Source organism: Onychomys torridus, chromosome 3 (assembly GCF_903995425.1).
Source record: "Onychomys torridus chromosome 3, mOncTor1.1, whole genome shotgun sequence".
In the NCBI taxonomy this organism is placed as follows: domain Eukaryota; kingdom Metazoa; phylum Chordata; class Mammalia; order Rodentia; family Cricetidae; genus Onychomys; species Onychomys torridus.
This window is the reverse complement of record NC_050445.1, coordinates 126,326,989-126,336,684: the sequence shown is the minus strand read 5'-3', so window position 1 is coordinate 126,336,684 and position 9,696 is coordinate 126,326,989. Positions and strand designations below refer to the sequence as shown.

Below are 9,696 nucleotides of genomic sequence, written 5' to 3'. Positions count from 1 at the left end.
AAATAAGCAATTAGAAAATGTTCAAGTATGAAGGGATTTCCTCCTCCCCGCCAAAAGCACTGCTCTCTGAAGGAAGCTGGTTTCTCTGTAGCCACACCAGCTGTTCAGAAAGCTCATTGGACCTGGTTTTGAAAATAAAACAAAGTTAAAACCCTGGGAGGAGCTATTGTGCAGTGTGGAGTACTGTCTTTCTTATAAAGAAAAAAAAGTTACCTGGTACCAAAGTGTGCAACCTACAGACCCTCAGGTACTGCCCCGTGACTTCTCTGTGTGACATCACAAGGGTGCCAAGTGCCTGTTTTTCTAGACTACAAGTTGGTGAGGTTTGGCTAGTGCTGAAACCATGCATAGGATTGGTTTACTAAATAAAACCTTATTACGTACGTCCTCCAAAGACAGCTGAAAAGTGGAGAGATTTTGATTTGGTGCTGTTTAAGAGGTGGCAATTAATAGCATAAGCACCAGGGAGATGGTTTAATTGTAACTGCCTTTTTTTTTTTTTTTTTTTTTAAGTCAGGCTAGAGCTCCAACTGAAACTTGCGTTTCATGCAAGATTGACTGGATAGGGAACACTCCCTGACAAAGAACTACATAATTAGAAATGACTGAGTTACAGGGAGGATAAGGGAAGGGGCTTCACATTCAATAAATAGAGCTCAAGACATTACAAATTCATGCTGACAGGGCTATGGCATTGCCAAAGTCTATAGTCAAACTACAGGTACTTTACGTGCACATTACAAGGACATTTTCAGCATCTGGTGGGAAAGTAATTGCAATTAGGACTTTGGAGGATTAGGTGACAGGGCACAAAGGTTCGATTTCAAAGCATTATCCACTACAGTGTTTGTTTCTAGGCAGTTACATGGATCACCTATGCTCACTGTATCCATTATAATGGTGAACAAAACACCTAGGGACAGAGTAGCAAGCCCAACTTACAGTCCCCACAAAAGCTAAAATTCATGTCATTGATTAGAGTGACTGCAACTGATCAGGAGCTGAAAGAGGACAGAAAATTTTAGGAAGTAGGGCCCTTTCCCTCAGAGCTTGAAGGCTTCTCTGTAGCCTACGCCAACAAGTCTGGGGAAAAAAGGCTAACACTTTCAGTATTTAAGCTTTCTGGGCACTTCCCATGGGAAGCTGTCCCTACCAAAGTGGCCATAGGCTGCAGTCCTCTGATAAATTGGCTTCTTCAGATCCAGATCCCTGGAATATACAAGTCCATAACTTAATATGTAGCAGTACATTAAAACAAAGCAAAACAATCAGCAAGACTCATTCAAGAGCTCTGGCAATGAGTTCAGTTCTCCCTGGGGCTTGCTAGGAAAAAAGTTCAGGGCAGAAGTGTTTGTTACTTCCCTGGTGTCCAAACTCCTTGCACAGTCCTTATTAGTAACTATAGTTCTTGTTTTCCAGCCCTGGCTTGACAAATAGGAAAACTTATCATTCACAGGAATTCCAATTAAATACTTACCAAGGTCCAAGCACTGCCCACTATGGTTATTTTCTTTGTAACTTTGATCATCCCACCTTAGCTTATTAATTCTTAATGTAGCACCCTTAGTTAAGATTAAGCACAAAGCTCAGTATTGAAGATGGAGAACTTTTTAGGATGTTACTGAATCACCAAACACTAACTTTTATCAGCTAGGTCCTCTCCAGGCAATTGAAAATACTGGCATGCTCTAGGAATTAAAAGGAGTCCACCTTCAGCTCCTCAGATTTTAGTATATGCCCATACCTCCCTATTTCTCACTAGCAATAGGCTTTACCATCTTTACCTGACAATGACCCCAGGGCGAAGATCAAAATTCTTCTTTACAATTTCTAATAGCTCTCTCTCACTCTTCTGAGAAGTGCCATAATGGAAAATGGAGATCGACAATGGATGAGACACTCCAATAGCATAAGAGACCTAAAAGTCAGTAATAAAATATTGTTATACAATAGGGAAGTACATAAGCTGCTTTACGCAATACCTTCTCCCATTTACCTGTTCATTACATACCTGAACAAGAACCCTCCTGCACAGACCTCCTTTAACAAGGGATTTTGCTACCCAACGAGCAGCATAAGCAGCTGAGCGGTCCACTTTGGTATAATCCTTTCCTGAAAAGGCCCCTCCTCCATGAGCTCCCCAACCGCCATAAGTATCCACAATGATTTTTCGGCCAGTCAAGCCAGCATCACCCTGAAATTACAGGATTTAAGTCATGTGATCTTTTCTACTAAGTGGTTCTTGACTAGGTAGGCTATTAGGAACCATTCAAGATACATATGTGGCTAGCAATAGCTCACATGTATAATCCTAGTCCTTGGGAGGCTGAGGCAGGACAAGGTGTGGAAGGCTATCTGCACACAGCCACATAATACCAGATACATAGTGAACTTGGGGGAGCCTGGGCTACAGGAGACATGCTGTGTGTGTGTGTGTGTGTGTGTGTGTGTGTGTGTGTGTGTGTGTGATGTGACCTGGGGGTGGAGTCAGCCAAAAGTTAAGTAACCAACAATAACCAAAACATTTCATACATTCATTACCTGAGGCCCACCAATAACAAATCGGCCACTTGGCTGTAGGTGGTAAATTGTATCCTCATCAAGGTATTTTGCAGGTACAACAGCTTTGATCACTTTCTCCTTTAGAGCATCCCTCATCTCATCAAGACAAACTTCTTCATCATGTTGCACAGATATAACGATTGTATGGACTCTGATAGGAAGCACAGCACCTCGATCTTGCATATACTGCACAGTCACCTTGAATGCAAAATAGAACAGAACACTTGTTCTCTATCGTAAGTTTAAATATAGCAAAAAGACATTATTCTTCCCAGTCAGTATAATAAGGTAACTTAGGAATTTTAATGTAATTTGAGATGAACGTAGCTGTAAAATAACCACTTACTTGAGTTTTAGAATCTGGGCGTAGCCAAGGCAATGTGCCATTGCGGCGTAGTTCAGCCAGTTTGGCATTGAGCTTGTGCGCTAAGACAATGGTTAAAGGCATACACTCTTCAGTTTCATCAGTGGCATACCCGAACATCAAACCCTAAGAAATAGGAAAAGTGAAATGGGAAAGTGAAATCCAAGTTTCAGATTTACTGTTAAAAGAGATGCCAACAAACAACCACAATACCTGGTCTCCTGCACCAATGTCTTCCTCATTCCGGTCAAGATGAACACCTTGAGCAATATCTGGTGACTGTTGTTCCAAGGCAACCAACACATTACAAGTCTTGTAGTCAAACCCTACAAACAACAAGGCGTTCCAATCACCCTCCTCTTTTCTTTTAGTGTTAAGAGTAGTGAGTGCTGTGTTGCTAACAATTGAGACACTTCTACTTTTTTAAAGAAGGGTAGCAGGGTGGTGGCAGCACACACACACCATAATCCCAGCACTTGGGAGGCAGAGGTAGGCACATCTCTTGAGTTCCAGGACAGCCAGGGCTACATAGAGAAACCCTGGGGCGGGGAATGTATAAATAAAAGGCTAAGAGTTAAGTGGAGAAAAAACTACTGATGCAGAGATCTTTGATTCAGTATTTTAAGAGACCATATTCACATAATTCACTCATTGCCCCCCTCCCCAACATGGTTTGAAACAAGGTCTTTAACACGGCTGGCCTTAAACTAAACAACTAACTACTGCCTGACCTCTAGAAGTTCAATTTACATGTATATCATCATGTCTGGCCTCTCTTGATGTGAATCTCTATTTTAGTTGTAGGATAAGATACTGCTTTTGCACTAATGTCACACTTTTAGCGGACAGAATAGGCTGGATCAGAAAGCTGAGAGGATATGGTAAAACTGCAATCAGTTAAGGATTACTAGCAACATTCTAGAAGCTTCTCCTGCCAGCATCAGATTCTATGTCCCCAAAAATTAGTTTACAGAAAATTAAATATTTAAAACATACCTTTGGAAGAATCATCATATCCAATGTGCTTAATGGCTTCACGAACCACTTTCTGGTAATCAATGGCAGCTCTGGATGTAATTTCCCCAGCAAGAAGGATCATTCCAGTTTTAGCAACAGTTTCTAATAAAACAGAAATTTATACCCAAAATATTGATGGTGGGGTGGGGGGAAGTTGGAGAATTCAATTTGTGTTGTATATGTTATATCCCTGGGCTTCATTTCCTATTTCTGAGAGAAGGTCTTGCTAAATTGTCCACATGGGCATTTAACTTGCTACCTCCAGCCTCAACCTCCCAAGTAGCTAGTAGCACCACAGACCAATCACCAGACTGTTTCAAATGCCCCCTTTCCATTCATAAATAAGTGTTGTGTACCCACCACAAGCCACTTTGGCGTCGGGGTCCTGCTGAAGGTGTGCATCAAGAACAGCATCACTGATTTGGTCACAGATCTTATCTGGAAAACAAAAATTCCTGATTCAATTTAACCATTACTGTTAACTCTATCTACAATGTAACTCTCAGTAGATGTCCACCTTAAGGGCCAAATACAGCTGTGAATTTGTAGATGATAAAAATCTTGTCATGCTGTCAAAAGATTATAGACTCATCTGCACCAGAAAAAAAAAAAAAAATCAGCTCCAGTCTTTTGTTTTTTTTTTGAGACAGGGATTCAGCTTATTACCTAGTCTGAGCTCAAACTCAAGGCAATTCTGACTCAGTCTCCAGAATGCTGGGGTTAAAGCATGTGTCACCATTCTAGGCTCGAACTTTTTAATGGTAAAAATAAAAGAGCGTTATTTGTATAATCCTGGCTCACATTTGTGCCATGATGCTCATGTACAGATCAGAAGACAACATTAAGCGGAGTTGGTTCTCCATTATGTATCCCAGAGACTGAACTTTGATCAAGAGGCTTGGCAGCAAGTACTCTTAACCCACTGAGCAATCTCACTGGCCCTACCCACATAACTTTGAGTGAACAATTCTACTTCACTGCATTAAGTATGAGATCTTAACTGTTATTTTAGCCTGAATATAGTTAAACATGCTCACCAAAAGCCAGAACATTCATTCAACATATTTAAATCATTCTAGTCCATTATATAGTTTACATCTTATAATGAATTCAGTTCCACCTCAAAGTATTTCAATTATTTTGAAAATCGAAGTTCCCAGCCAAACCACTTTCTATGTTAAATAATAAATAGAATGGCCACATAAACTCAGATTAATCAAGTCAAAGTAGAAATGGTGATTATCTTGAAATCAGAAAGCCTACTTCCCCAGGAAATAACTTCACAGTATATTTTAAAGATAAATTGTTCTATTTTATCCCCCACATTTAAAATTCGTTACAAATTTAACCCACTAAAGAGCCAACTGTCAGGTCTACTTCTTAGGAGAACAGTGCATCCCTATTATTAGAACCACTCAGTTCTCTAAGTTCTAACAAGTACCAAATCTCTGTATCTGGGGTTCTGAATAAACCAAGGCCATATGTAGACCAACCACTCTAACCTTAAGGAACACTAACCTAATTGGGAAATGAGACTTTTAAAACTACGAAGAGCAGCAACAGCAAGAGATGATCCAGGAAACCGTTCAAATGTGTCCTCCTACAGCATATTCAATTTCTCCTTGAATAGCCCAGGCTGACCTCAAATTCAATCTCCTGCCTCTACACTCTAAATGCTGGCATTGCAGAAGTGCACCACCATGCCTGGCTCCAGTCTCCTAGACTTTGTCACTACTCCCTTCCAAAAAGGGTACTGCAGCCAGAGCCTTAAGACCCAATCTATCAACTGATCAACTGTAATAAAGAGAGGCTCAATCGATGTGGAGGTCATCCTTTCCTTCCTTGAGGAAAAAACCCCCCACCGCAACACTCGACTTTCACTCATCAAGATCCTCCTGGGTCTGTTCTCTATCGTCAATTAGGCCGCTAACTAAAAGCAGATCCTCTTCCATCAGACCAAGCAGTTAGTATGTTACTGCCGACCCTCGAACAGAAGGTCTGTTCAGTCTGAGACCCAAACTTCCCGAAAATAGCTTCATTGTACCCCATTACATCATGGCGGCTCAGTGGACAAAGCCAATAGAATCGCGAAAAAAATTATCCTCCTTTAGTCGCAGGAAAGCGCCAAAGGAAAGGCTTTAAAAGGACACCCAAGGCGATGGGAGCCCGCACTTAATTCATGCTCCTCATCCTTTTCACGCAGCCTCCAAATAAGGGATGCCCTCTCTAACTCGCGCTATATTTAGTCGGCGGCTGCCTGTCACCTTGAAGGCCTAAGGGACATGGCCACCCACACTCCCCAGCACGTCCAGTGGCCGGAAGCCATGCAGAATGCAGATAGGGCAGTGTCTGGAGGGGGACCGCAGCCCCCACTTCTAACCCAGGGGTCGGGTGGCCCGAGGCCCGCCGGCTCCGCTTCGCCCCGACGCCACATGCGGTGGACACGTGGTCGCCGCTGCAATGCGGGGCGCGCGCTCCCGACGGCCGGACGCGAGCACGCGGGGCGGGGCGGGGTCGCCCACTGGAGCTTTTTCCAGACGACGGGACCGGAGAGGAAACAGCGCCCTCCCCGCGCCGATCGCGGGCCGCCGCGGGCCCCCGCCCTCCTCGGGTTCTGGATCCTTCCGCATGCCGGGGCGCGCCGCCGGATGGGGATGGGAGGAAGGGGGAGGGGAGCGGCGGCCGCCACACGCTGCAAACTCGGGGCGCCACGAGGGAGGCGCGCGGCCGCCGCCGCCGCCGCCGCGCTCACCGATCCGCACGGCCTCGTCTCCCCAGCCCAGCCCGGCCCACCCCAGCCCGGCCGGCCCTCGCCTGCCCACCCCGCTGCCCTCCGCCCTCCCCTCCTCCGAGTCCCCGTCCGCTCACCGGGGTGACCTTCCCCCACGGACTCGGAGGTGAAGAGGAACGTCCCCTCCTCAATGAACGCCTCATGGAAGCCGTTGAGCTGTCCGTTCATGGCGGCGGCGGCGGGAGAACGCGACTCGGAGGCGGCGGAGCAGCGGCGAGGCAGGGCACTGCGAAGCGCGCGGAGGGAGGGTGGCTTCGGCTCTCGGCAGGCTGGAGACTCGGCGCGCACGGAGCGGCGGGGCGCAGGGGCCCGCTATTTATAGTGCGGCGCCCGCGCGCGCCCGGCCCGGGCCCCGCCCCTCGGCGTCGCGCGCCAATGCGCCAGCGGCGGGGGGAGCGGGGGTGGGGCCGGCCGCTGCGCCCCCGCCGAGTGCGGGCCGGACCATTCTGCCGCCGGGCGGGGGGGTGCGGACGGCGGGGGGAACCGCGCCTCCTGCCAGTAGTTAGCCGTCTCGGCGGCGTAAGGTAAAATGGAGGTGCGTGTAAGTACGTGACGAGACCGGGCTCTTAGGCCCCCTTCCCAGGATGGACGCCGGAGGGAAAGACGACTTGGGTTCGAGGGACGGCCTCCCCTGTGCGGGGACATGGCACATCCCTTCCGACCGTTGCCCGCGGAGGTCCGCCGGCGCGCGCGCCCCCCGGCGGCGGCGGCGGGCATGGCGGCCGTTTTGTGCGGTGACTCTCTAGCCGAGGGTCTGTCCGGCCACCCGCGCCGTGCCCCCGCCTCGTGCCCCGGCGCCGGGGTGGCCGGCTGCGGTGGCAAGGTGGCCATGTTGGCCGGCCATGTGCGCCGCCCTGTTTCATCCCTACGCGGTTCCCGGCGGGGGCCGAGAGAGAATCCGAGGGGCTCCGGCCCATCTGTTAGTCATTGCTGGCGTAGCTGCTCCGGTGAAAACCGCTGTAGAGGCGACCGACGGGATTGCTGCATTGTTTAAAAACAGTTGCCACTTGCCAGCCTCCCCTCCCCCGCGCCGAGCTCGGTGGACCCTGGAAGTCGGAGGCCTCGCTAGAGCCTCTTCTAAGTCTGACCTTGCACGGTTTGGCTTTCCCTCCTCCTGCGGGGGAAATGGATGTTGAATCAGTCTTCTCAGGAGCATATCGAACCAATTGTGTGTGTGTGCATGTGTGTGTGTGTGTTGAATATCGAACCAATTGTGTGTGTGTGCGCATGTGTGTGTGTTGAATATCGAACCAATTGTGTGTGTGTGCATGTGTGTGTGTGTGTGTGTTGAATATCGAACCAATTGTGTGTGTGCATGTGTGTGTGTTGAATATCGAACCAATTGTGTGTGTGTGCGCGCGTGTGTGTTGAATATCGAACAAATTGTGTGTGTGTGTGTGTTTGGCTTTCCATCCTTCTGAGGGAGAAATGGATGTTGAATCAATCTTTTCAGGAGAATATCGAGCCAATTTGTGTGTGTGTGTGTGTGTGTGTGTGTGTGTGTGTTGGGGAGGGCACTAGCCAAGCCTTCGAAAGTGGTTCAGATCGCTTGTCAAGGTCAAATGGCCTCGATTTCATGACACTCTCCCTTTCAAACCTTGGCATTTGTCTCAGTTTTGCCCATGAAAGGCGTTAAGAGGAAAAAGTGAAACAAAACATGTGCCAACAAAGAGTGGGGTCGGGAGCTGCTTGCCTGCAGAGAGCCACTGTGAGGCCAGTGACAGGCATCTATCTGCTGGGACCAGCCGTAGGGCAAGCCTGGAGCTGGTGTCCTTGGTGGCTCCTGAGATCTATCATTTGTGAAGAACATCGGCTTGTATGATGTTAGGTGAACAGTCTGCTCCTACCATAGGAAGCGCTTGATACTGTGAAGTGGAGTGACAGGCGTCCGCTGCTGATGGCTCGGAAAATTAGGTACATTATGACCAGCAAGGAGCCTTTCTCCCTAGGGTGTGTGCCAGTGGTCAGGTAGGAGTTTGAGAAACAAAGGAAGCTCGTGGGCTGGGCTTGGAGCCTCAACAAAGAAGATAGGAGAAGCAGGTTCTTCTCCATGGCCAAGAGCACATCCCTGGTGTTAAGTCACAAAAGAGACAATGTTTTGTTCTTATTGTTTTTCTTTTTCAAACTAGCCCTTCATGGGAAAACAGTCAAGACTTTCATAATCTTTACTTGTTTTAGGGACTGGAAAGATGCCTCAGCCATTAGGGCTAACTCACAAGGAGTAGCAAGATTGCCAACTAGACCAAAATGCCGATGTAGACTGGTCAATGCATTATCTTCCTGCAGAAAAATCCATATGGAAGCCAGAATATAATTAAAAAGTTTATGGATAGGGAGGGAGAGGAAAGGGATTGAATTCAATGATTAGCTCATTAAATTCTGATACTCCTCCGCTCCAGGCTCCACAGCTGGCTCCTCCTGCCAAAGGATTAGATTCAGTTGTACATTATTAACTCTCTCTTGCTCATAGGTCAATATAGGGGCCTTCCAGTTGTGGCTTTGGGTCATGCTTCTGCTGTTTACCAGAAGAAGCAACCTCTGTACCTCGTCTTTGGCCTATAACATTGGGATAGTAGTAGGAAATTTTTTTTCAAGAAATTTTTAACAGTGTCTAACATATAAGAGGATTTTAGTTTTTTGATGTTGTGTTTTGTTTTTTAAGACAGGGTTTTTCTGGGTAACAGCCTGGAACTCTCTCTGTAGACCAGGCTGGCCTCACATTCACAGAGATCTGCCTGGCTCAGACTCTTGGAGTGCTGGGATTAAAAGTGTGTGCCATCACCACCTGGCTTATAACAGGAATTTTTAAAGCAGTGAATAATCTTTTCCAGGTGTCCATTTGCTGGTAAAACAGAGACTAAAATTCTCTACATATTCTGATTTGCTTTTTGAGACAGGGTCTCACTTTGTAGCCTGTGTTGGCCTGGATCTCACCGTGTAGCCCAGACTGGCCTAGACGGTC

General features: G+C 47.3%; 1 protein-coding gene across 1 annotated transcript; it reads right to left on the bottom strand.

Annotated features, from left to right (window-relative positions):
- Positions 1-489: 489 nt before the first annotated feature.
- Mat2a (methionine adenosyltransferase 2A) lies at positions 490-7,038 on the bottom strand. Its single transcript, XM_036180487.1, has 9 exons — positions 6,812-7,038; positions 4,304-4,381; positions 3,923-4,045; positions 3,140-3,252; positions 2,909-3,052; positions 2,542-2,760; positions 2,012-2,194; positions 1,785-1,918; positions 490-1,209 (listed from the first exon to the last, which is right to left on the bottom strand). Exons 1-9 carry the CDS (start codon positions 6,900-6,902, stop codon positions 1,107-1,109), a joined length of 1,188 nt encoding a protein of 395 aa, XP_036036380.1. The 5' UTR covers positions 6,903-7,038; the 3' UTR covers positions 490-1,106.
- Between the last annotated feature and the right edge of the window lie 2,658 nt (positions 7,039-9,696).

Excerpts from the sequence above, each read along its gene's own strand:
- Mat2a (XM_036180487.1), bottom strand. The coding sequence starts at position 6,902 with ATGAACGGACAGCTCAACGGCTTCCATGAGGCGTTCATTGAGGAGGGG. Across the intron at positions 3,253-3,922 it reads ATATGATGATTCTTCCAAAG|GGTTTGACTACAAGACTTGT; the intron begins GTATGTTTTAAA and ends TGTTGTTTGTAG. Across the intron at positions 1,210-1,784 it reads CGCCCTGGGGTCATTGTCAG|GGATCTGGATCTGAAGAAGC; the intron begins GTAAAGATGGTA and ends TGTATATTCCAG.